Raw genomic sequence first — 27105 nt, 5'->3', positions numbered from 1 at the left:
TATGTTTTTAAAAAAATTGTTACTAACTGCAAATATGGATGAATAAATAAAGGAAAAAGTATTTAGTTGTTTTTTTTTTTTTTAAAGAACATTCAAGAGTGCTGAAACATGGATTGAGCTGAAACTGGTAAGGAAAGTTAAGGATGACCAAAAAAAAAAAGGTGAATTTGGCTTCCTTCAGGATTTAGGTCACAGTTTATTAACTCTCCTTGGAAACAATGACAGCTGCTACCAATAAAAACAAACCCTTTTGTTGACTTGAGAGTTCACTGAATAAAGGTGGGACTGCCCACTTATGTCATCAATCATCCTCTTTCCCCTTCATGTACCTGTTCCAGGGCTAACGTCACCACTTCTCCTCTAGCCTTTGTGGGTCTCCCATGTGTAACAACTAGTACAGTTCTGTCAGTAAGTAAGGCTCACTGAGGTTAAGTAAATGGGTCACTGACTGAAGCTAGGGAAACTTGACTCTTGGCTTCTCAGATTGAATAGGGATATGTCTATTCTTTGATCGCAACTTTGGGCGCTTTCCAACTGGTGGATTGTTGCTGACAGACAATTTTGCGTCCAACAAAAACTCAAGTTGACAATGGTTTTGGAACATCTATGGATTACTTAAGATTTCATATTTCTTTGTTTTTATTTTAAAGAAGATTCCACCATGGAAAACACTTCTCACCCACTCCAAGCAGCCAAGTAAGTCTACCATGAGTACCAGCAAGGAAAAGAAAAAGGAGAGAGAACTCTACAGCCCTTCTGTGGAGTCTTTGGTGCTGAGAATTGAGGGCTGATGTGCATTTCCTTCCTCCAGTGCCCCTTAAGAGCATCTCAGTGGCTGTGTCTATCCGTGAGTTTGTGGCAGATGTGTCTGCAACCCTGGACTACAAGAATGAGGAAGCAGATCCTGTGGAAGCATTCTTTGTGTTCCCCATGGATGAAGACTCTGCTGTTTATAGCTTCCAGGCTTTGGTGGATGGGAAGAGTATAGTGGCAGAAATACAAGAGAAGCAGCAGGTAGTAGGGATGGCACCCCAGGTCTCTCCATTCCATTCTTCGTGTTCAGTCAGTATGTTTTCTTGTAGTCTCAGCTGGAAACACTGAATTGCTTTTGTCCTCAAAATAGTTGCTCAAGCAACTATTTTGCTCATAGTATTCTCTTTTGACAAATGAGGTGATTGACCCAGATGGTCTCCCAGGGGCTTTCTGATCCTAAATCTCTGTTTCTTGACTGACACCATTTGGAGAGAAGTCAGCCTGAGTGGCTCTTGCTTCTTCCCTTAACCTTGCTGTCTTTTTCTTTCAGACTGCCTCCCCTAAGCCCTTTCCTTATCTCCCCCTTCTGCCTCTCTCCCCCAAGACTTCTTTTCCTCTTCTCCTTGTTCCTAAGACAACCTCATTCCTGCTGTTCTTCTTGCCCCTCAGGCCCAGGAGAATTATGAAAATGCCATCTCCCAAGGCCAGCAAGCCTTCCTTCTGGAGCAGGATAGCAGCTCTGGTGACATCTTCAGCTGCAGTCTAGGAAATTTGCCCCTTGACCAGAAGGCTTCTGTCACTTTGAGCTATGTTCAGGAACTGTCCTTGAAGGAAGATGAGGCTGTTTGTTTTATCTTGCCAGACATCTTGAATCCACATTATTTCCTGCAAGGTGAGGAGGTTGACTTCCTCCAGTAACAAGGGGAAGGAAGAGTGTGGATGGAAGAACAATGGGGTTATCTGGTTCTGTCTAGATGCTATGGCCTAGGTGAGAAAAGGAAACTTAAGTCCTCCTGGGATTCTCACCGTGTGGCTCATTGCAGAGTCAACTGAGGCAAACAACATCATGTCTCAAATCCCTCAAGTTCCTGGCAAGAAGCTGCCCTGAATATTTACTGTTAGTGTCAATGTCTGCTCTCCAAATGGCATCAAGAAGGTTCAGTCCAGCTGTTCTCTGAGTCCCCTGAAGTATTTGAAAGATGACACATCGGTGGCCCAGGTTACTAAATAGGCAGGGAGCACATTTGCCTTGGTGGCCCACCTCCATAGCTCAGACCTCTCCTTTTTGTTTCCAGTTACTGTCCAATGTCCTGAACTCACCCATAAGATGATGATATTGTACCCATTCCCCTTTCTTCTAGACCTAGACATTTCTCCTTTCACACCAACTCCATCCCACCAGAGCATCACTGAATAATGGGAAGTTAACTCTCCAGCCCATTGTTCTCATCTGGGAATTCAGAAGAACCTCCTGGAATTTCCTTCTTGTTCTCCCATTGCTTCTGCTCTGCCTCATCCTCATTCAGATCTCCTTGGCTGAAGGGCATCAGTTTGATCTAGATGTTGAGATTCTAGTTTACTAGAAGTTGGTCAACAAATCCACTGTCTCTGTGGAGCTGACTCAGGCTGGTGCCAAACCAGGTGAGCCAATCTCAGGAGTTTGTTCACCTTGCTGAAGATCTACCTTCCAGGCGTGCTGACACTTGACAGAGAGGTGCTGGTATAATTGTGGGATGGTTTTAACTATGGAATGCAGTAGTGGTCTCAGGGATCCAAAGAGGGAAATTTACTGCTTTACTGAAAAAGAACAAGTAAGATTTCATTATTATATCAAATGTAGAAATGCTAAGGCTTAAAGAAAGAACAAAGGTATTATTCTGACTGTTGAATATTATACTGTGGTACTTTGACCTAATTTAAAATCAAAATTCAGTGTAGTTTCAGACCCAGAATCCCAGAATTGCAAGAGATAGCAAAGACCCTACTGTCTAATGCAGGATGTCTTTGTAGAAGCCGTTGTCTAACTATGGCTTACCTGTGTGTGCTTGCGTAGTTCATTTTGTTGGTAGGACCTTATATTTTATCCAACTTCAACTTAAGTTGATTAGATTAGGCACATGGTTCTAGATGGATGAAATCTTTTCAAAGTCTGTGATACAATGTATGTGTAGCCCAGTTGTGTACTCCAATATATTTCTTTAACATATTTCACATAATGTCAAGGGATTTAGAGGTACGATCGATGCTTGATGGTTTCTTGTCCTGCTTAGGCTTTCATTGGCAATTTTTTAAGTTGTCTTAAGTCCTTTTGCAACTACCTCAAAAATGCCAACCAAAATAAAAGCACAAGGGATAAAAATTAAGCCCTCTTCCCCCTCTCAGTGCCTTTTCCACATGATTTTGTTTTCTGGTGCCTCCAGTACTTACATACATACTCATACATACTCATACATATATATACACACACAAGCATACATACATACACACACACACACACACACACACACACACACACATATATATTTATTTATTTATTTTTTAAATTTATATATTTACCTCTCGGTATGTTCCCTAATGGGAGATCCAGCTATGATGGTGACCTTCTACCCTGAGATCCCTGAGTCTCCAGGAGGGAGCACTGGTGAATGTATCTTCCTCATGGACTGCTCAGGGAGCATGTCATCTGGAATGAATAGCAAAGAAAGTGAGTACCCAATTGCACATTAATAGTGCCAAGGTACGAATATTTGTTCCCTTTCACATATCCTTTTTTTTCAGGAATAAAAATGGAATTTAGGGGATTAAGTTAATCTTATAATGCAGTCACTATTTTCTTATGGTGCACTGAATTTGACTGCAACCATTTTAACGGTAATTCATTGGGACTGAAATCATGGAGGGGAGAACTGGTTGAGGCCTATATATCAGAAGGGTGGAAAATGGCAGTTTTAATTTTTTTAATGTCTTCTCTACCTTTCTTCTCACTCAGAAATCTCTGGTGCTGTTGTTCGAGTTTGTCCCTTGGCTATTTTTTCAATATCTATGGATTTGGATCATCCTTTGAGTCATTCTTTCCATGAGTCTCTGGCTGGAATCACAGAGCTGGGAAGGAGGATAGAGGGCAAAGGGGAAAATATTAAGAGAGATATTACAAATTGTGTAGTTACAGAATTTGTAGAATAAGACCTGTCTTTGGAGCTGAGGCTTATGAGAGGGGAAGGAGGCTTAAGTTCCTGACACTGCTGGAAAAGTCTCTCATAGAATTCTCTTGTATATATGTGTCTCAGAGAGAGTGTGGAGTACACACAGCAGTCCATGGAGGAGACTGTGAAGTGTAAAGGCTTTAGAAGCTAACCTAGGAGGGACTGAAATCTTAGAGCCACAGAAGAACGTTTATAGCAAATCATGCAGGCCAGGCTACCCTCCATATGTAAGCAACTGGGACTGGGACAAAGGGAGACAATAGTCTTGTTTAGTTGATGGATCCTCAGCATTAATCCTCTCTGAAGTCAGCAGTGATCAGATTTGTTTGGAGGCAGTTGGGATAAAGTGACTTGCCCAAAGTCACCCAGCTAGTAAGTGTCTGATGCTGGATTGGAACTCAGGTCCTGCTGACTCCAGAGCTGGAGCTCTATCCCTTGGGCCACCTAGCTGCCTCATGCTAAATCACTACAGACTGGGGAAATCTATAGAGTCTCCCCTTCCATAAGAAGAGTCTCATCCCTTGCACTAGGAATGAGATTTCTTGGCAATATAATAACAACTGAAAATTCAAATAGCAATTTATGATGCAAATGACACAAAGAAAAAATTATATTAATGATAGTGATACAATTTATGCTGTTTGATTGTTACAACAACATGGTGAGGTTGTTTGTACAGATATTACTGTCTCCACTTTACAGCTGGGCCAACTAAGGTTTTGGTTTGAGTGACTTGTTCATGGCCACAGTACTATTTAAGTGATAGAGATGGCCTCCAAGCCAAGTCTTTACTGATGGACAGTGAGTCCATCATTCTTTCTATTACACCCATTACCTCTCCAAATCTCTGCAGGGTTCCAGTGAAAGGTCCCACTCACAGAAGACCCAGACTATGCTTCTGGAGGCTCTGAATCCTCAGAGGTGCCCTGAATGAAGCACCTGTGTCACAGATCTTGAGATATTTTTAAAGTGCTTAGCACAGTGTCTGGCACATAGTAGGTTCTTCATAAATGTTTATTACCTTCTTCTTGCCACAACTCCATATCCCAGTTGTAACCACTTCTACAAATCTTTTTTCTTTTCTTTTCTTTTTTTTTAGTTTGTGGAATTTATTAATGGCAAAATCCCAAGAATGAAAAGGATTATAGAAAAGACCATGTAGGTGTCCTCAACTAACATATATCTGAAACATAAATCCCTTCCAGTATCTCTTTTTTAAAAATTGTATTTATTTACTGATTTTTAGATTTTGACATTCATTTCCACAAAATTTTGAGTCCAATTTTTCACCCCATCTCTCCCTTCCCCCCACCCCATAACACCTTGCATTCTGATTACCCCTTCTCTATGTGCCCTCCCTTCTCTCACACCCCACCCTTCTCTTACCTCATCTTATCTCTTTTCTTATACAGCAAGATAAATTTCTATACCCCATTACCTGTGTTTCTTGTTTCCAAGTTGTATCCAATAATAATTCTCAACGTTCGTTTCTAATAATTTGAATTCCAACTTCTCTCCTTCCCTCCCTCCCTCCCCATCCCCACTGAGAAAGTAAGCAATTCAATATAGGCCATATATGTGTCATTTTGCAAAAGACTTCCACAATAATCATGTTGTGTAATACTAACTACGTTGCCCTCTCATTGCCTATTCTAATTTCTTCTTCTTCTCTTATTCCTATAGCTAACATTTGTAGTAGACTGTTTCATAATAATGGGGATGATGTACATCCATGTGTCAACTCTGATTATTCTGGGAAGATTTCTAGCTTTTATCCCCATAACAGATAATTTTTGCTGATGGTTTTAGATGAACATTACTTATCATTATAGGAAAGCATTTCTATGCTTTCTAGTGTTTTTAATAGGAATTGTTATTGCATTTTGTCAAAAGCTTTTCCTTCATGTATTGAGATCATATAATTTCTCTTGATCTTGTGATTGATGCAGTCAATTATGCTGATAGTTTTCTTTATTGAACCAGCCCTGAGATATTCCTAGTATAAATCCCACCTGTCCATAGTGTATGATCCTTTGATACATTTTTGTAATCTCTTTGCTCATATTTTATTTCAGTTTGGTATTTATTAAATTTTTTGCACCAATATTCATTGGGGAAATCAATCTATAGTTTTCTTTTCTGTTTTCAGCCTTCCTTATTTAGGTTATCAGCACTATAATTTGGTAGGTCTCATTCTCTGCCTCTATTTCCAAATAGCTTATAGTTATTGGTATTAATTGTTCTTTTAAATGTTTGGTAGAATTCACTTATGAATAAATCTAATCCTGGGGTTTTTTTTTTCCTTAGGAAGTTCATTGATGACTTGTTTAATTTCTTTTTCTCCAATGGAGTTTTTTAAATATTCCATTTCCTCTTCTATTAATCTGGGCAACTTCTGTTTCTATAAATATTCATCCATTTCATTTACATTGTTAGATTAACTGGCAGAAAATTGGGCAAAATAGCACCTACTAATTATTTTAATTTCTGTTTCATTGGTGTTAAATTTGCCCCTTTCATTTTTGATATTGGTAGTTGTTTCTTCTTTCCTTTTTAAAGTAAAATTAACTTATAGTTTATCCATTATATTGTGTTCCCTCCCCACCCCATCCCCATAAAACCTGCTTTTAATCTTATTGTTACTTCAATGGTGTTCTTACTTTCAATTTTATTGATCTCTCAGTTTTCAGGATTTCCAATTTGGGGTTTAGTTGAGGATTTTTAATTTAATTTTAATTTTTAACCTAGTACAGGGTTTTTTTTTAAGTTTGCATGCCAAATTCATTGATGACTTCTTTCTCTATTTTATTGATGTAAGCAATTAGAGATATAAAATTTCTCCTAACTACTGCTTTGTCCTGCATCCTATAAATTTTGGCATGTTATCTCATTGCTATTCTCTTTAATGAAATTATTGATTGTTTCTATGTTTTCTTTGACCCACTTATTCTTCATGATTAGATTATTTAGTTTCCAATTAAGTTTTAATCTATTTTATTGAATGTAAATTTTATTGCATTATCATCTGAAAAGGATGCATTTAATATTTCTGACTTTCTGCATTTGGTTATGAGTTTTTTATGCCCTAATATGAGGTCAGTTTTTGTGTTGGTGTCATGTACTACTGACAAAAAGGTATATTTATTTCTATTCAATTTTCCCCAGAGATCTTTCATATCTAACATTTCCAGATTTCTGTTCAACTCCTTGACTTCTTTCTTGTGTTTTTTGCAGTTAGATTTATCTAGTTCTGAGAGAGGGAGGTTGAGGTCCCCCACTAGTATAGTTTTACTGTCTCTTTCCTCATGTAACTCATTGAATTTCTTAAGAAATTTAAATGCTATACCATTTGGTCCATATTTGTTTAGTACTGATACTACTTCATTGTTTTTCGTACCTTTGAGCATGCTTTAGTTTCCTTCCTTATCTCTTTTAATTAGATCTATTTTTGGTTCTGCTTTGTGTGAAATCATAATCACTATCCTTGCATTGTGTTGTTTTTTTACTTTAGCAGAATCATAATACGTTGTTTACAGCCCCTTACCTTTACTCTGTATATTTCTATTTCAAATGTTTTTCTCATAAACAACATATTGTAGGATGCTGGTTTTTAACCCATTCTGCTACCCATTTCTGTTCTATAAGTGAGTTCGTCTCATTCATATTTATAATGAGGATAACTAATTGTAAATTTCCCTCTATCCTGTTTCCCCTTGTTTATCCTTCTTCCTCTCTTCTCTTTTACCTTGTCCCTCCTCACAAGTGTTTTACTTCTAATCAATGCCTCCTCTAAACCATCTTCTCTTCTATCAACCCCTCTCCCTCATTATTTATGTTCATCATTTTTTTATTTCCCTAAAGGGTGAGACAGACTTCTATGTCCAACTGAATATGTTATTCCCTCTTTGAACCAAGTCTAATGAGAATAAGATTAAACTTTAACTGCCAGCCCCCATCTACCCCTTTATTCTAATAGCTCTTTCATGCCTCTTTTATATGAGATGATCTACCTCATCTGTCTCCCCCTGCCTTCTTATCCCAGTACAATCTTCTTTCTCCTCCCTCAATTTTGGGGTTTGTTTTGGATATCATCCCATCACAGTCATCTCAAATTCACATCCTTTCATCTATGTTTTCCTAATTGCCTTTATAGTGATAAAGTTCTAAGAATTAAAAATATCACCTTCTCATGTAGAAATATAAACAGTTTATCCTCATTGAATCTCTTATGTTTTCTCTTTCTTGTTTCTGTTTTACCTTTTAATGTTTTTCTTGAGTCCTGTATTTGAGGATCAGTTTTTTTATTAAGCTCTGGTCTTTTAATTAGAATTGCTTGAAACTCCTCTATTTCATTAAATAACCATTATTTCCCCTGGTGGAGTATATTCAGTTTTTCTGGATAGGTAATTCTTGTTTGTAATCATAACTACTTTGCCTTGAAATAGATCTTATTCCAAGCTTTCTGGTTCTTCTATGTTGAAACAGCTAAATCCTGTGTGATCCTAATTGTGCCTCTGTAATGGTAATTATGAGAGTTAAAGTTCTTCACCACGCATTGACGGGCCTGCCCATTAAAGGAAGCTTTATTAGGGGGGCCCACACCTTTTGTTAATTGTCTAATGAGGCACTGGTTCTCAAGGGTTATGATGCCTTCTGGCTCTGAAAAGTGTGTAAATACTCTGAGTTGAGGCTTTACTTTGAGGCTTAGTCATTGGAAGTGTTTGTTTGGCCAGACTAGACTGTGGGCAGCCACTAAGCAACATCCACCCACCCCCACCCCTAACCCCCTCACTTTGAAAAACCAAGTGTAGGTACTTCTCTCTCTGGTAGCTATGTACATATGGTCAGACAGTTGGATCTGTCTCTGTACCCTCAAGCACCCCAAGATGCATGGAAGGGGAGGCAGGGAGGGAGGGAGAGGGCTGCTATCACAGGCCAACACACAGAGCTTCCAAACTGTCTGATAGTAAGCAATATATACCTCCCAAATCAACAGACAGATGCAACTGCCTGACCACATATACAAAGTTACCAGAGATGGAAGCACCAGCATCTGGGTTTTCAAAGCCAGGGTCTCCTTAGCAGCTTCCCAAAGTCTCCTCTAGCCAAACAAAACACTTTCAGTTAGTAAAACCCAAAGGAAAACCTCACCCAAGGGCATCACAACCCTTGAGAACCAGTGCCTTATTAGAAAATTAACAAAAGGTGTGGATTTTCCTACAAATCTTCCAGGCCCATTAATGGGTGAGGAAGATCTTCTGTACTCACATTATTGAATCAGAGGCACTTGATTATACTGAAACAAAAAAAAAAATGCATTATTAATACAGTCTGTTGATCTGTGATGTATGTATTGCTTGCAGATAGACAGTTGGAAGCCCTGTCTGTTGATTATTATTTCTTTCTATTTTCTCTGAAGTTCAGGGTGCTGACTTTTTTCCCTGAACTAAGTGAATGATATACGTGTTCGATTAAAATGATTGTTGACCCCTCAAAAGTTGCTTTCCTTTTAGAAAAACAGATTTCAGAACCTGTAATAGCAAGCCATCATGGATGTGTCAGAGTGATTGCTTTTACAGCTTCCAGAATATTTGAATTGTTTCTTTTTGTCTGCTTACAGTATTTTCTCTTTGACCAGGGAGTTCTGGAATTTGGCCATGAAATTCCATGATATTGTATTTGGGAATCTCTGTCAGGTGGGGATCAGTGGTTTCTTGCCATTTCTCTTTTATCCACTGGTTCCAACATATCAGGGCAGTTTTCCTGGATAATTTCTGAAAATATGATATCCAGGCACTTTTTTTGAAATTGGCTTTGTCTGGCAATCCTACAATTCTTAAATTATCTCACCTGGATTTCCAGGTTAATTTTTTTTCTTCCAATGAGAAAGTTCACATTTTCTATGTTTTTATTCTTTTGTTTTATCATATTTTGATGTCTCATGGAGTCATCAGTTTCCTCAGGTACATTTCACATTTATATGGAATTATTTTTCTTAGGGAGATATTATCTTTTTTTTTTTAATTTGGCCAATATTTTTTTTTAAGGAGTTTTATTCTTTGGTAAATTTTTGTGTCACTTTTCCCACTTTTTGTGTTTCTTTTAACAAGGTGTTAACTCTGGTTTTGATGATTCTCTTGCAAGACTCATTTCTTTTCCCCATTTTCCTTCTTCTTTTCTAATTTGCTTTGAAAAATCCATTTTAATTTTGTAAAAATGTCTTGACATATAATTGGTGAAAATGCTATCCTAAAAATATCATTAAGGGAAAAATGAATAAAAATAAATTTTAATCTTTTTCATGAGTTCAATTTTGGGCTTTGGACCAATTTACATTTTTCTTTCAGGCTTTACCTATAAACATTTTTATATTGTTGTTCTTATCTGATCTGCCCTGATACCATAATAACTTTATATAGTCAAGTTCTATTTTTTTGGTCATTTTTCTACCTATTTTCTGACTTTCTACTTTTATGTGAGTGTTGAGCTCTACTATTATATTGTCCCATATCCCTTGTAGTGGGGCTCTGGGGCCTTGCTGCTTACTTTGTCTGGGCTTCAAGGCCTATCAGAAGATTTGCATGATATTTGGGGTACTGCTGGCAGTGTCTTGCTGCTGGTTGGTTCTTTGGGGAGGGCATCACTGTTGCTCAGCAGTAAGGGTGGGGCCTAACTGGTGTCCTGCACTGGGGGCAGGTACCTTCTTCTCTTGTTGGTCTGTGATTCCAGACTTGCGCTGGGGTCCCACCTACCTGAGGGATTGCTCTGGGGCTCAGCAAGGCCTTAAGGGAATTGTTTCAGGTGGTGGTTGCTGTCTGAGGCCCCTTTGATATGAAACCTCAGGGCTCTCAAAGTAAGGTTACTGTAAGGAGCACCTCCATTTTGCCTTGTTGATTTATCCTGATTTGTGTCTAATAGAACTTTACATTTTCCTTCAGCTGCCATAGGGGTGTGAGTGATGCTGAAGTTTGCTGTTTATTCTCCCAGACAAATCCCCTCCAGATTCTCCACTTCTGCACCTGATTTCCCTCCAAAAGGCAGATGGTTCCTGGGAACTGGATGAATCTGTGGCCTCAGTCCTGGGTATGAGTGTTCAGAGTGCATTGGCTGCATTGCCTGATCAGGTAAGATTCCAGAGAGAGCAGGGCTTAGGTTGCGTATTAGGGGGTAAAGCAAGAGAAAGGGAGCAAGGGAGTATGATGTACCTTTAGATGGAGTGATGGGAGCCATTGCCTATTAGATGTGATCTGTGACTGAGAGAGGTTGATGGAAATACTTTGTAGGCCTTAAAGGTAGATAGTTCCTCATGCTCAGTATACAGTTGTTCACTGAGGAGAGCAATAAGAGCAGAGAACTGGAAGGAGAAGTAGATAATCTATCTGGGATCAGTTCTTTCTATGGCCTTGGATGGGACAGGAACAATCCAAATGTTTGTCTGCCCTTTTCTGGGGTCCCCAGACCCTGGGGCCTTTGTTCTGTATATTCTCTAGAGTAAAGATGTCCCAAGGTGGGCCACTATCTTGGCTGTTGTGTGGATGCACAGCTGCAGTTTGGACCAGAGAGAAGAATGGGAACTCCTGGAAAGGAAGGCTGTGGCATGGATCAGGGCTCGATCTGGTAAGGATTCTACCTTGAGAACATTTCTCCTTGTAAATCAGGAGACTTACTGTTCCCTCAGGATACTGCCTCATTAACCTGACTGCAGTGGGAGATGAAAGAACTGATGGCTTGATTCCTTTGTGTTCCACTTTTTTGGTCTTTCAACCTAGAGAAAGGGCTCACAGGTATTGAGGGAGATAGAGAAGTTATGACAATAAGATTGGAAATGGCAATGGGAAAGGGTGGTGGAATATCAAGAATCTTGACTGAGTAGTCTTGGCTGTCTTCACATTCCTTCTGCTGCTAACCTCCTACTTTAGTCCCATTGATGCCCCCAGGATGAGCCTGAGTCTGATCTAACAGCTATTCACTCCTCTGGTTTCAAGAATATTGTGCCTCAGAAGTACTTGTGGGGTCAGGAAAAGTGAAAGCAGAATTTAAGTGATGAGAAAAGAGAAAGAGCATGACTTTTTGTGGGAATACAGTAGTGCCTTCAGTTAAATATAATAAATGCTTAGTGCATGTTTGCTGTAGCTAGAAATGGTTGGAGAGGGCAGAATGGGAGTAGAAGTAGCTAGGTGGATAGAATGCTGATGCTGGAGTGAGGAGGATCTGAATTCCAATCTGACCTCAGACACTTACTATCTGTGTGATCCTCAGCAAGTCTCTTAACTCTCTTTGCTTTAGTTCCTCATTTGTAAAGTGATCTGGAAAAGAAAATGGCAAATCACTCCAGTATTTTTGCCAAGAAAACCCTAAATGGGGTCATAGAGAATCTTATGGTACTGAAATAATATACATAGAACACGAAGAGGAGAAAGAATGAAGAAAGGAAGGAAGGATGAAAGAAAATAGGATACAGACTGGTGAAGTGAATTTACTTCTCTGCTTTTCCTGGTATTTGTTGTATCATCCATCTTCTTGTGTTTCCAGACTCTTCCCTGGGTGAATGCATCAAAGCTGCCAATGCTCTCCTGAAATCATCTGTGGATCCTGCGGTCTTTGGCCTTTGAGAACAGAAACCGAAGTGTTTATCTTTGGCTGCTGTTCTTTACCCTCTGTCCTGCTAAAACCTGTTCATGTGCATTCCTTTCTGATTATGCTCATTCCCCACAAGGATTGGTCCATCAGATTCCTCTTGATTCAACTCAAATATTTTTTAAGGGCCCTACTATGTGTTGTGCGTATGGGAAGATCTAACACTATGATGACAAAAATGGTAAGACTTCTCACAAGCAGTTTGCATTCTGTTATGGAAAGCAGCAAGTAAACAAATTAGCAAATTTGAAAATATATGCAAAATAAATAAAAATAATTTTATAGGAGGAGGGAAGAAAGGAGAATGAATCAAGAAAGAACTCTTTCAGTTCCACACACTTTTAAACTATATCATTCTTTGTGAGTTACCAGAACATCTGTCACTGCATCAAACCCTGCATCAAAAATCAAAGTTCAGGGCTGGGGAAGGCAGATGTTACTCTAGCTTTTCTCTTTACCCCCTTTACACTCTCAAGGCACATTAAAGAAAGAATGGTTTCCCCTGTTTTATAAATGAGTAAGTAGAGGAAAGGAGGTGCCTAGTTTGAAATGTCTTTTTGTCTATGTGCAGGTAGGGATTTGAGGAGAGAGTGAAAATTTAGATGGAGGAAGGACATGCATGTACCATAACATGTTACTGTATGAAAAAACTAGAATTATTTGCATTAGATGACTTCAAAAAATTCTTATAACACTTTATCTTGTACATTACCTAGACAAAGCTGGGAAGCAGGTAAGAACCCAACACAAAGGCAGCTAGAGGTGGAAGACAGGCATTAGGGTTAGCCGAACTCTGTGTGGGCTTTACATCCTCTACTTCTACAAGCACTGATGAGCTCCCAACTTCATCTATGGCAGCTCTTAGAGACGAACCTGTGCTCATGAAAGTAGAATTCTGTGACTATGAGCTGTGGGCCCTTGGCTTTTATGCCCTCTTCTCTGCTCAGCAACAATAGTGATAGAGAGATCTGGGATAGAAACAAGCATCTCCCTCTCTCTGAGATGAAGGAAAAGGCCTTCTCTGCAGGTTGCAATCTTATATCCTCACTTGCTTTGTCATAGGTGTGTAAGCCTTTCAGAAATCCTGTTATTTGCTGCAAATAATCTACTCCCCAGGATAAAATGACTTCCTTATTAGTACTATTTGTTTTATCTGGTATTTTCTTCTGCCTAGTCACAGTATTTGGTCCTTACACCCCTAAGCTGCTGTCCTGATTGCCTGCTTTTCCCAGTGGGCAAACTCCATCCCTCCTGCTCTTTTTCTCCATATGCATCCCACTTTCCCAACCTATAAGTAGGATTCCATCATTCAGACTCTAGCTCCAGTTCCCTTGGGATGGGGATGCCTGTGGCAGGACTTCCCAAGAATGTCTTGATAACCCTGTAATTCATAGCTTTGGTGGAAGAGAAAGCAATGGAATGATCTAAGATCCTTAAAAATCTGCCTAGTTATCTGGTATTGGTAGAACATCCTCAGCATGTTTAGTGGGAGATATACAATCCTGCCTTCATCTGTTCTAATCTTTCTCATTTTCTTATCATTTTTTTATGGAGACCAGGATGTCTTAAGAAATTAGATCTATGACCTTCCTCTAGGCCATAGACCTTGATGCTCAGGGACTGAGGGATTTTATAGATCCTTATGGAGTCCTTGGGAGGTTCCCTCAGAAGTGTGGAGACTTCTAATAACAGGTTAATCTTCAGAATTGTGTATGTTTGTAGAGGGAATTTCTCTTAACTTGCTAAGGTCAATGTTCAAGTCAACCACAACCACTTTTGTCAGGAGCCCTTTTACAGGTCATCAGCTACAGGCTGTCTCAGAAGGAGCTTTCCACAGGCCATCAAATATTAGTGATTGTTCAGTGATATCTTAGGGGATCAAACTAGCTGTGGTTTTAAAGCAAAGATCACTTACAAGAGGCAGTAGAGATTTCTAGTGGTGAGGAGATATTGCAAGTACAAGTCTTTAACACATGTTTTTAGAACAGACCCAGTTAATACAGCATAGAAAGATCTTATAAATCAAGTGCAATTAATATCATCAATATGTGTTTTATGACAACTCATCTTAAGAGCTTTAACATAACTAATTCAAATTTCATCCCATTCTGCTTAATTACCTAACAATTGTTCATACCCATTAAATCACAATGAGCTGAGTAAATACTGATTAAATCAAGAGGGATATCAAAATTATCTTTACGCTAATAACTTTCATAAGACTAAGTAATTTAATGTCAGTAGGGAAGCCCATTGTGTTCTGCTCAGGCTTGGGTAGTGACATGTTACTGTCTAGATAGCCCGAATCCAGGGAATGGTGTGATAAAAGAGGTATTTCCTTGGTCCAAAGGTAAAATGATGTTGGGGTGATGAAAGGATATGTAAATGGTGCATCCTAAGGCTAAGATGTGCTCAGTTCCAAACTGCAGCTTCCATAAATAGACTCATGCATACTGCCTGTTTTGAGAGAAATAAACATGGGTTCAGCATAATCCTGTTTGTTTTTCTTACACTGAACTCTGAAGTCTTACAGTCCTCACTATGCCCTGAGAAATGGCAGAAGAAAAGCTTGGGGGCACAACCACTATCAGAGATAGCTTGGCTTTGCCCTGAGAGATACCATAGCATTTTTGGCAAGGTCACCGAAGGGGAAAATATGTCAAAAACATAAAAAAAAGTCCCAAGAAGAAATAGATGAGGATGTGAAGGCATGAGAAGGCTAAGATGGCCACCAGAAGGAATGAGTTCCCTATCAGGGTAAAGAGGTAGATGAAGAAGATGACAAAGAGCTCAGTCTCCAGACCCAACATTCCCAGCAAGGTAAACTCAGCTCTCTGTGGTTCTTCATCTTCACAGGAAAGTCAGTCCTGGAAGAAGACACCAAATCCCAAAGTGTGAGTAAAGACATCATAGACAGAGGGGGAGTTGGATGAGCAGGACACATATACATGTGAGGTCAATAATCTGTGGTTTTGGTTAAAGAAAACAGCTTAAACCCATAATTTATGATTCTGTCAAAAGATGTCAATAGCCTAGGAAAGCAAACCTGTCCTCTTCCATTAAGAAAGACCACCCTCAGCTGTTTCATCAGCTCACATTTATGTGGCATGTTAGAGTTTACAGAACACTTTTCTCATAACGATATTTAGAGACAAATTGTGTGTATTACTCTCCTTGTTTTAAGGCTCAGAGAGTTGACATCACTTTGCTGAGTTCACTCAGCTGATTAGAGGCAGAGCTGGAACAAAGTCAGGGCCTTTGCTGACAAGTCTAGGGTGCTTTTTCTTTATTCCCTTCCCCCCACATTGAATACAAAGGGAAATATTAACTTGGAAAAATTTTGGACAAGTGTCAAAATATGTAAGAGGAAAAAAATGGACAAATGAATACTTACAAGTGATGTGGCGACAATAATTTTCTGTCAACTGTAATAGGGAGACCTATGGTTGGCAGATGGGCAAATCCAAGGCATGCCTCTTAAAGCTCTCTGAACAGAAACAATATGAAACAATAAAAATTCATTTAGTAGCCTCAGCCTCAGGAACTGCTGGACATATAGTTAATCATTCAATTGAGAAGCATTTATCAAACATCTAATATGCTAGGTACTAGATACAACATTTAGATAAGTCTTCTGAAGGCATTTACAGTTTGGTAGGGAGATAAGACAATAACGCAAACATCTATAAAACACAACAGTGCCTGAAAGGAGCACTGTACATCTTGGAGATATTTGAGAAGTTTGACAGTTGAAGGATTGGGAATGAATGAGATTGCTAAGGGAATGTTTATAAGGGAGAAGAAAAATGGGCTAAGGACAGAGAAAAGGACTAAAGACTGTGTCAATCATTTATCAAAGGTTTAGTTTGATGTCCAAAGAACAAATGAAATTGGTCTCTGCATTATGAGAGCCTTGTTCATGGGCAAATAGAAAGGGGTTCACCTTACCAAAGGTTTGGCCAAGGAACAAACAGAATCAAGCTATACATGGGTTATAATGCACGTATTTATTCTCATTTAGCCAGAGAATCATGCATTATATGGGATCAGAAAATAATTCTGAATTCAGAGGTAAACAAGCTGAAGGAGACCCTTTCTACACTTAGAGCAATTCCAACTTGGGATGCCTGTGTCAACCAAAATTTTAGCCTCATATGTTGTAATGGTAAGGGAATTTGATGATCTTTCCTACTCCATAATAGGCCCATGTGACCTGCTTTGAGCTTTGGCTTAACCCACAGCTTGAATCACATGGAACTGATGGTGGGAGGAGTTTGTTGTATGGGTGGAGCAGGAAGGGTAGTGCAGAAAGAGAGAGTGAGGCAGAGCTGAGAGAGAGCAGGCAGAACAGAGTAGCTAGCATAAGTGAGAGAGTGAATGATTTTGCCTAAGGGAGCTTGTTTGTGGGGAGGCCTGACAGAGGGAAGAGATGGCTGTGCTCCCTCCACTGATAATATATATAGATTTCTTTGTCACTATGATGAATTTGAATTTCTGGTATTTGAATAAATGTCTTGGTTTCATCTTTGAGGAAGAGAGTTTATATTTTGCGAATTTACCCTGGAAACACACTTGAATATCATAGTGGCTACTGTTGGTATCATATTTGCACTACATATGTGTTAACCATAACATGAGAAAGAAATTTCTTAATAGGATAGATTGTAAATACAATAAGATACGTGTCAATGTGTCAATTGAAATTGTAAATTCAGAATGTCTGTGTTTTCTCTATCATTAACATGACATAACATAAGAAAACATAAGAAAAGTCCCATTATTTAAGAAGTTGTCTAGCTCAAGGTACCTTATACTTGGTAGTGATAAACAGAAGGATGCTCCTGGTCAGCTTCATCTGGCCTTGTAGTTGCTGACACAGGAAGGGGCAAATTAGGTTAATTCAGAGAGCAAAGCCAAGCATGTCCAGTTATTCCAGAGCAGGTAAAGCATTATGGTAGGTTAATTTGAGCTCAGAGTAGGCCAACAATGTCTTTCTCCTGATTGGCCAATCCAGGTTTTAGACTTTTCATTTAGGTGATGGGGGCCTTAAAATAGTTCACAACTTCATTATCAGCTCTGCAGGTAAAGAAGAATGACCTCAAATGTCACAGGAATGAAAAATCCATTGAGTTCAATCATGGATAGTTCATATGAAGATTGAAGAGATCCATAATTAAGGAGGACTCCAATTATGGGTAAGAGAAGGAATAAGTATTTATTATGTACCTATTATGTGCCTGATACTTGGCACTTTGTATGAGATCAAAGTTCAGGGCACATTGAGAAAGTCTAAGATAGGTGGGAACAAACTATGCTGAATGTTGGACAGCAACAATGGATGTAGGACAGCAAAGTCACTCTGAGAGTGATATCCTTACCTGAAATGACATCTAAAAGAAACCAACAAATATATACCCCTGTTGTGGGCATGTCCTGGCACCACCACCACCAACAACAACAAAATGAATTAATTGGACAAGTTTTCAAGTTATTCAAGCAAGAAATTTAAAGAAGCAGGGATATTTCAGGAGATAAAATCATCAAAGATGTTGATTCAACAGGAATTAAATGATCTGGAAGGTACAAGTCTTAGGCACTTATTAGAAAAAGCAGACTTAGAAGAGGGACTTACAGCTGGGGTCTGAGATCACACAGAAATAAGTATAGCCTTATTACCTTGACATAGGAAGATTTTTTAAAATGGTTTTGAGTTTTGAGACTCCATAGAGAGCAATACAAAAGACTAAATTCTCAACTCTTGAAATGCAGCAGCAGCAGCAGCAGCTTTAATAAAGGCAGACTTTGTAGATATGCTTTAAATAGGACTTCCTCATCTACGGGTCTTTCTTACCTAAGCAGAGTCAACTTGTTAGATAAAAGATTCTCTGTAGCCTAGGAGGGTTTAAGTATAGTCTTTTTTCCTCTCCCTCTATATTCCTTCTCATGGTGATCTCATCAGCTGCCATCGATTTAATTGCTATCTCTGTGGTGATGATACTCAAATCCAGCTAGCCTTTCTTCAGACTTCTTTGCTTACCTCCACTCTCACATCTCCAATTTGCCTTTCAGACATTTTGAACTCTATGTTTCATACACATCTTAAATACATGAGTAAATCCAAACTCATCATCCTTCCTCTCCCCTGTCCCTTACCTTCCATATTACTATAGAGGGTAACACAAACCTCCTGTCCTCTCAGGTTCAAATCCTGTGAGTCTTCCTTCAAATCCTCATTCTCTTTCACTCTCCACATAGAAGCTGTGGCCAAGGCTTATCAATTTTACCTTTGCAACATCTCAAAAATATGCCTCCTATTCTCTGATACTCTGACCACTCTGATGGACGTCCTCATCACCTTATACCTAGACTATTGCAATAGCCTGCTAGTGAGTATACCTACCTGAATTCTCTCCCCATTCTACTCCTTCCTCCATTCAGTCACTACAGGGATTTTCTTAAAGCTCAGGTTAGACCATGTCACGTTCCTTACTCAATAAATTCCAGTATAAATAAATCAAACAATAAATAAATAAGGTCCCAGTTGGACCACAACCAAGATAGTGGCCCACCTTGGGACATCTTTAGACAACATACAGAACTGAAGGCCCTAGGGACCCCAGATGGGAGCAGAAAAATTTTGGGGTGGTTCCTGCCCCATACGAGACCGTAGAAAGGACTGATCCCCAATAGATTATCTATTTGCTATTCCAGTTCCTTGCACTTATTGCTCTCTAAGAAAACTCAAGATGCCCATTCCTGTGCCAGCAACTACAAGGACAGACGAAGCTGACCAGGAGTACTCTTCTATTTATGACTGCTGAGGACAAGACTCCTTGAACAGCAAACTGTCTTGCATAATGGCATTTTTCTTACCTTGGTATTTAAGGACACATATTATGTTATTTTATGTTATATTATGTCATGTTAATGATAGAAGAAATACAGGCATCTTGGAAATATAATTTCAATTGATACTTTGATACTTCTCTTGTGTCATGTATTTCCAAACTATCCTATTAAGAAACTTCCTTTCTTGTATTATAGTTCACACATATGGAGACTGAGTTTGGCTGACACAGGTATCCTGAGTCAGGAAGGAAGGGGGAATTGCTCTGACAATATAAGGTACCCTTTGTCTATTCTCCTTGTGCTCATATTCACAATGAACTGCCATGCATATCTCTCCATGCACGATCTGCCTGCTTTCAGAGACATAAACGTGCATGTGCATTGGAATTTTGTTTGTCCTTCTTACAGCAAACTCCATAATGCTTGATGGTATACATATACATATATATGGGTATGTATATGTATATGTATATATATGTGTGTTTATGTATATGTGTATGTATGCATATGTGTGTATATATATATATATAATACACCTATATATAAATAAGAGAGGTACCTAGTACCTCTCTTACTTTTCCACATTTTCTTTTTACATCTCATAGCCTCTAGCATCAAATACAAAATGCTATATTTGGCATTCAAAACTCTTCATAAACCAGCATCTTCCTACCTTTCTAGTCTTCTCACACTTTATCCTGAACATGGATTCTTCTATTCAGTGGTATTGTTCTCCTAGCTATTAAAGGAACAAGAAGCGCTCATATCTCACCTCTGGGCATTTTCTCTGGCTGTCCTCCGTGTCTGAAATGCTCTCCCTCCTCTGTTTCACCTATGGACCTCCCTAGCATTCTTCAAGTCTCAATTACAATCCTTCTTTTTACTGGAAGACTTCCTCATCTTCACTTTATTCCAGTGTTTTCCCTCTGTTAATTATTTCCCATTCATCCTACATACAGCTTGCTACATATATCTATATATGTAAATATTTGCATGTTATCTCCCCCATTAGAGTGTTAAAATCCTTGAGGGCAGATAGTCTCTTTTTGCCTCTTTTTGTATGTCTCGCACATAGCTCAGTGCCTGACACACAGTATTCACTTAATAAAAGTTTATTAATTACTTTTTGTAATGAACAATTATTGTTAATTGACAGTGAGAGATTTTTTAAAAAATTAAACAAAAGGCATCATACCTGACAGAAAGGTGCTTATCATCCAATGGGGGACACAGAATATATGCATAGAGAACCACCATACAAAACAGAGTGAGATAAAGGTATGAGATAGCAGCAAGAACTCTGTGTCTGGAGCCAGAGGATCTTGGTTCAAATCCTATTCCTAATCTATGGGATAAAAGACCCTTACTCAAAATTTTAAATAAACGAAGAGGCTTCTTGATAAGAACAGAAAATGATTTATTACAATTCTTGCGAGAAAGGGGCGTCCCTCTACCAGGATGGGGCAATCTGATGGAAGGAGGCAACTTACAGAAATTGAAGCACAATTTTATACCCTAACACAGAGAATTCCACTTCCCCACTATCCCATCTCTCCATTGGCTGGGAGGCAGGCTTACAATCTAAGCATGAAAAACTACACAAAGTCTGGGAAATCTTACCCTATCCCAACACAATTACCTCATTTAATACCTAACTGAACTGCTGATGTGGCTTTACAAAGGAGGGGAGGGAGAGCAGGGGGAGCTGGGAGTGTTGACGTGGCAACAGTATAACAGACAAAGGGGAGATTTGAGTAACTTCCAAGTTTCGACTACAATCCACAGCACTTTCACAAAGAAAGCTGGGAGCTGGTGGAGGGGGGCCAACTGACTTCTCACAAGCCTTGACTTCCTGAAACTCAGGTATTGAAGGAGAGAGGCCTTATAGAAAAGAAATTTTATTTAGAAACTATATTTTTATTTTGAAAAGTCTTCACAATGTAGTTATCTCACTCACTAATACTTACTAATATTTTACCTTGGGCAACTCTTTGAACCTTCTGGGTCTCAATTTTCCCATGTGTAAAATGAAAGTGCCTTAACAAAAGAACTGAGATCACTTACAACTCTGGATTTGTAATCCTTTTAAAGAAAGAAAGTTTTATAGGAACTCCTACAAAGTAACTTCTAGTACCAGGAAGCAAAGAAGGCTTCTGGGAGGAGATGGTTTCTGATCTGAGACTTGAAGGATGCATAGAATTTCCCTAGAGGTAAGAAAGTACTTTGAGGTGGAAAAAATTGTGAAAACAAGTCCTGGGAGTTTCTTCATTTGGATGATGAAAGGTATAAGATCTCTCTTAGCATTATCTTCTTGACTATGTTTAGGGAATGGGGAGTCATTACTTTTGGTTGGAATGTAGGCTTTGTGAAGGGAAATGGTAGATAAGGTTAGATAAAGAGCAGGGCGAGGCTACAAAAGGGCCTTTAGGCTAAACTGTGTTTTTGCAACATTCAGAGAAAGCAAAATATTTTGAAACTCATTTGATCAGAACTATATTTCAGGAAGGGCAACTAGGTGGGTGAGTGGATTGAGCACTGGCTTTAGAATTAGGAAGATGGATCTTCTAGAGCTTAAATCCAGCCTCAGACACTTAATAGCTGTGTGACCCTGGGGGAGTCTCTAAATTCCATTTGCCTTAGTTTCTCATCTGTAAAATGAGCTGAAGAAGCAAATGACCAACCACTCCTTTACTTCCAAGAAAACCCCAAATAGGGTTGAGAAGAGTCAGACTGGACTAAACAACAGCCAGGACAACAAACTACTTCAGAACGATTAATCTGTGTAGAATGGGGTAGGGTTGTGTGGGAGGAACTGGAGGCTGGGAAATTTTTAAGGAGATCATTTCTTGTAAGAAGAAAAGGTGTTTGCAGTGGAAATGGGAAAATAAGGACTGATTTGAGAAAGCAAATAGACTTGTAGTCTATTCAAACTTTAAGAAGTTTGGCCAGCAGGATGAAGATATTGAAAGCCTTGGATTCAAGAGGATGAGCTACCAGCAGCTCACAGTCCCTACTATGTTCCTCTCTTGTCTTTGGTATTTCAGTAATGACCTTGGGGTGATCTCCAAGGTATACTCTTCTCCTAGGTCATCAATTTTTTCTTCCCTGATGAGTCTAAGAAGTGAGGACCAAAAAGATAAAGGAAAGTCCATGGCACTTACTTGGCCAAAAAGGATGATTCATCAGGCTGAAAAATAATATTTCTCTTCAAGGGTGGATGTATTCCTTCAACTCAGTCTTCAAACTCACTTAGGTTCCATGGGACAAGGCCTGAGCCTTAGCCAGGGACTCCAAGTATTCCTTTTTTCTCATCATCATTCAGAGATAGAGTGACAATAATGTTGAGGTTTGTTCCCTCATCTACAGCAGTAAATTCCTACCAAGCAGGAGGAGCTGCAATGTCTTCCATACTGCTGAAGGCTTAAATGGTCTTGGTCTCCCTCTGGGCTCCTAATCTAATAGGGGCAACAACATGCAAAAACAACATATAAAAAGCAAGCTGTATGCAGTCTGGCCTCAAAGCCCTTTTGTAATCTAGCCCTGCTCTCTTTATCTAACCTTATAACCCCAGATGTAGGGAGCCCATTGAGTTGAAGGATTAATTAGATTTCAATTATGCAGTGCACTTAGAAATGAGAAAACAATAGTACAGTAAATAGCAATCAAGACAAACATCTATGGAAAGGAGGGGTCCTAAGGGTCCTGATCCTGATCCTAAATGTGAAATTGTTGCTACACGTTAACCCTGTGATCCAGCACCTGGCCTAACGTCTGGCACATAGTTAAGAAGAAATATGGGACCTGGACTCCAAAGAAGCAACCCAGCTCCTGAACCTTCCCACACATCCTCCCCTCTATACTCAATAATCCTTTCAAATGTCCTTTCCTTGTGGCCCTGACTCAGCCCAAGATTCAATTCTCTGTTACCTCTGACCCAGCCCAGCCTTCAAGTTTCTTTTTTGCTCTCAGACTCAGCCCAGCTTTCAATTCTCTGTTAACTCTGACCCAGCCCAGCCTTCTATTCTGTTACGGTAAAGGCCTGCTGGCAAGTATACATGTTGCATTTGAACAATGTGGCCCACCTATCTGAGTGGCACTCTCTAAAGCATAGTTTGAATACTTGGCAGTTCAGTTCAAGTAAGGACCTCATGTCTGGTACTTTATCCTGCCAGGAAATCTTCAGAATCTTCCTAAGACAGTTCAAATGGAAGCCATTCAGTTTCCTGGCATGGCGCTGATAGACTGTCCATGTTTCATAAGGCATAGAACAATGAGGTCAACACCACAGCTCTGTAGACCTTCAGTTTGGGAGTCAATACTTCTTCTCTCCTATACTTTTCTTTGGAGCCTCTCAAACACTGACCTAGGTCTGGCAATGTGTGTGTCAACCTCATTATCAATGTGTATCTCCCTGGAAAGTACACTACAAAGGTAAGTGGACAGACCCACAGCATTCAGAACTTCTCCATTTGTTGTAACCGATGGTTCCACGTAAGGATGGTGTGGTGGTGACTGATGGAGCACTTGTGTTTTCTTGGTGTTAGTTGTTAAGTCAAAATTAGCACAAGCAGCAGAGAATTGATCCATACTGTGTTGCATTTCAGCTTCAGTGGCTGCACTGAGGGCACAATCATCTGCAAACAGAAAATCATATACCAACACTCCCTCTTGGGTGTTGGCTTGTGGCTTTTTCAAATTGAAGAACTTACCATCTGTGTGGTAGTTGACCTTGATGCCCTATTCATCCTCACTGAAAGCATTTGAAAACATAGCTGAAAACACTGTTCTTTGTTTAAGGTGAACATATTTCTCACAGTTGGGGGCTCCTTTCTCACAAGGACAAGTAGTGCCCTTTGATGTGGGGTTTGCCAAGGCATCCTGTAGAAGGTGGGATTTTAGTTTGGACTTAATGTTTGAAAAATATATTAATTCATAAAAAATAGTGATTAGTAAGCTCACTTAATTTATCAAATTACATAATTTTATGGAAATAACTAATTTCAGAACAAAAACAGTGAGAAAGTGTCATTGTTTCACTTCACACACAGAGTCTAACATCTGGCTTAATAGAAGACATCTGGATTCTCATATATTAGCTTCTTCATTCAATCAATGATCATTTTTTGGTTGAAGTTTATGAAGAAAACCTGGCTTCACATAGTTTGGACAAGGGAATATTTTAATAGGCAAATAGCGTCATAGTATCATGAAATAGCAACCCTGGGGACCCTCTGAAAAGAATTTAGAGAACCCCAGGGGTACGCGGACCAAACTTTGAGAATCCCTGACTGAAGAGCTTTTGGTGAAGCCTTAAGAGCCATATGGTGAACGTTTGAATGTGGAATCATGAACTTGCAGACAATCCCTTGAATTCCTAGGACTTAGTTTGTAGTCAGTGCCTAGGGGAAGGCGGGGCTTTCTCGGAAACCTAAACAGATGCTTCTTTCACTTTTCGGGGAACCCAGCAAGTTGCCAGTACTGAGCAGGTAGGTATGGGCGCCCCCTCCCCAGAAGCTTGGGTCTTACCCCCTTTTCTCCCAGGTTATAGTACCTTAGCTAATGGTGTGCGGTTTCCCTCCAGCCCTCCCAGCCCCATCCCCTCCCTCTTTCACCCTCATAGCACCCCCAGCCTCATCCCCAGCCGCACCCGAACCCTCCCAGCAAGGGCGGCTGTTCTGGGTCAGACTCTGGGGCTCAGATGTCTCTGTCCCTCCAGGCGGTCCGGGCACGGGGCAGCTTATTTCCTTGTCTTCCTGATGGCTCGCTGCCTTCCCTATCCCATGCCCTCCACGCCTATGCAGCGGTGGGACATCCCCTCCTGCTCAGAGTTTCTTGCCACTTTGAAGTCTGGTCTTCCTGGGGGCTGCCCTGCAGGAGACATGTAAATAGTATGTGGCGGGTCCTGCTCCTGAATGCGAGGTCCCCTCTTCACTGGGTTTCCTCCTGCCTCCATGGCTGTGGGTCTCCCATAAAGAAGTGGTGTCTGCCCTACTGGGCACCGGCAGATCCAGGCCCTCAGGGATTTCTTATGTCAAGTAGGGAGGGTGTGGCACCAAGAGAAAAGAAGAAAGTCTCCAAATCTGGGCTTCGGTTTGGGAGCTTCGACTAGTCGGATGTTGACTACCTTGAAAACCCACTTTCTCCCCCTCGTCCCCTATTAAATGCCCTGCTTTCCACCTAAACTTGGGAGGAAGTCTTGTGCATTGGAAAGGACTCCGGACTTGGAAGCAAGATTCAGAAGGCCTAACTTTGAATTCTGTTTCTGAACCTTGGACAAATCACTTCCCATGTCTGTACCTCAGTTTCCTCTTTTAAATGAGAAGAGAGTACTTCTCATGGAAACTTCCCTCTCTGACATTCTGCCATTATGAAAATTTAAACCTTCTTGACCAGACCTCCTGTGGTTCACCCATTTTGTACAATCTTTTTTACCCCTCATTGCCTTCCTACTCTTTGCTTTGTTGCAGGGACAGAGTTTTTGTTCCAGCCAGATCTGTTAACACTGCAGGTTGTATTATCAAGAACTTCCCTCAGGGCAGCAGCCTGTTCTGACTGCTTTTTGCAGGCCCCACCCAACTTTAGCTGGGATTTTACCTGATTGTTCTTGATCACATTCTTGCAGAAACTTGGGGCTAGTTGTTTAGAGTTGACTTGGAAGGCTCATGTGTAGTAAATGTGGACTTCACACTGAGTTCTCAGGGTGAACCTATGTTCACTACTTTAAGGTGATAATTAGCAAACATTTATTAAATGCTTATTATGTGCCAAGACATCTAGGTGGCACAGTGGATAGAGTGCGAAGCCTGGAGTCAGGAAGACTCCTTAGTGAGTTCAAACTCATTCTCAGACACTTACTAGCTGTGTGATCCTGGGCAACGCACTTAACCCTGTCTGCCTTTCAGTTTCTCCTCTGTAAAAGGAGTTGGAAAAGGAAATGTCAAAGCACTTCAGTATCTTTGCTAAGAAAACCCCAAATGGAGTCAGGAACAATCAGATAGGAATGAATCTGAAGACCAACACAAAAAAGTCATGCTAGGCCTATGCAAATGCTGAGGTTACAAGGAAAAGCAAAAACAGCTTCTGCTCTCTAAGAGCTTATAGTCTGTGGGAAAAGAAAACATGAAAATAACTAGAAGCTATTTTTCAAAATATTATTAAATCCTAAGGAAAAAGTATGTTAAATATTAAAATATTTTAAAAATAGAAGTTAGGGCTGTGCATGAAGAACCAAAGAATTGTGCCCCAGGTTTTCAGAAGGGTAGGAACCCTTTCCATCAATTTTCACTTTCTTGGTTTCCTGGGAAAGTTTAACCAAGGTTAGCAGTGACTTCTTGGGACTGTTTTGACCTTATTGTGTTCACTGTATGTTCAGAGTTGTTTCTTAGCTATCTTTTTAGAATTTTTTTTTAAGTAAGCAAGGGCAACATTATTTCTTTCCATAAGATATTAGGATGCCAGTGGGAAGTCTTCCCTGTGGAGTGATACAGGTCAGGGATTGACCTGGCTCATCGTAGAGAAGCTGGGAGACTTCACTAAACATGACAACCCTCACTATACCCAATGGGATTGCTTATTTAGAATTATCAAGTCCTGAGATAAATCAAAGCTCTGAGTTGAGGAATAAAGCATTTTTAATTGAGAAACCAGGTTAGATTCCAAGGTA

The 27105-nt window shown here is 39.8% G+C and overlaps 2 protein-coding genes across 8 annotated transcripts in view; both read left to right on the top strand.

Moving 5' to 3' along the window:
• Nucleotides 1–379: 379 nt before the first annotated feature.
• On the top strand, nucleotides 380–3059 carry LOC140506089 (von Willebrand factor A domain-containing protein 5A-like). The gene is made up of 2 exons (XM_072612867.1): nucleotides 380–1014; nucleotides 1423–3059. Exons 1-2 carry the CDS (start codon nucleotides 931–933, stop codon nucleotides 1669–1671), a joined length of 333 nt encoding a protein of 110 aa, XP_072468968.1. The 5' UTR covers nucleotides 380–930; the 3' UTR covers nucleotides 1672–3059.
• A 7967-nt stretch (nucleotides 3060–11026) lies between these two features.
• The window catches only part of LOC140506086 (von Willebrand factor A domain-containing protein 5A-like), a 53692-nt gene continuing 37613 nt past the window's right edge, over nucleotides 11027–27105 (top strand). For 5 of the 7 annotated variants that reach the window (XM_072612861.1, XM_072612857.1, XM_072612855.1 and 2 more), the window contains exons 1-2: nucleotides 11027–11080; nucleotides 11415–11573. In XM_072612861.1, the coding sequence (XP_072468962.1) occupies nucleotides 11042–11080; nucleotides 11415–11573 (198 nt within the window). In that variant the 5' untranslated portion in view covers nucleotides 11027–11041. Of the gene's footprint in view, nucleotides 11081–11414; nucleotides 11574–21520; nucleotides 21653–24848; nucleotides 24929–27105 lie in introns of those variants that run through there. The other 2 variants (XM_072612858.1, XM_072612859.1) reach the window with 2 other exon arrangements.

The sequence above is a fragment of the Notamacropus eugenii genome, chromosome 5, assembly GCF_028372415.1.
Source record: "Notamacropus eugenii isolate mMacEug1 chromosome 5, mMacEug1.pri_v2, whole genome shotgun sequence".
NCBI classification, from domain to species: domain Eukaryota; kingdom Metazoa; phylum Chordata; class Mammalia; order Diprotodontia; family Macropodidae; genus Notamacropus; species Notamacropus eugenii.
The sequence above is the reverse complement of the archived record's forward strand: the minus strand, read 5'-3'. Positions and strand labels throughout refer to the sequence as shown.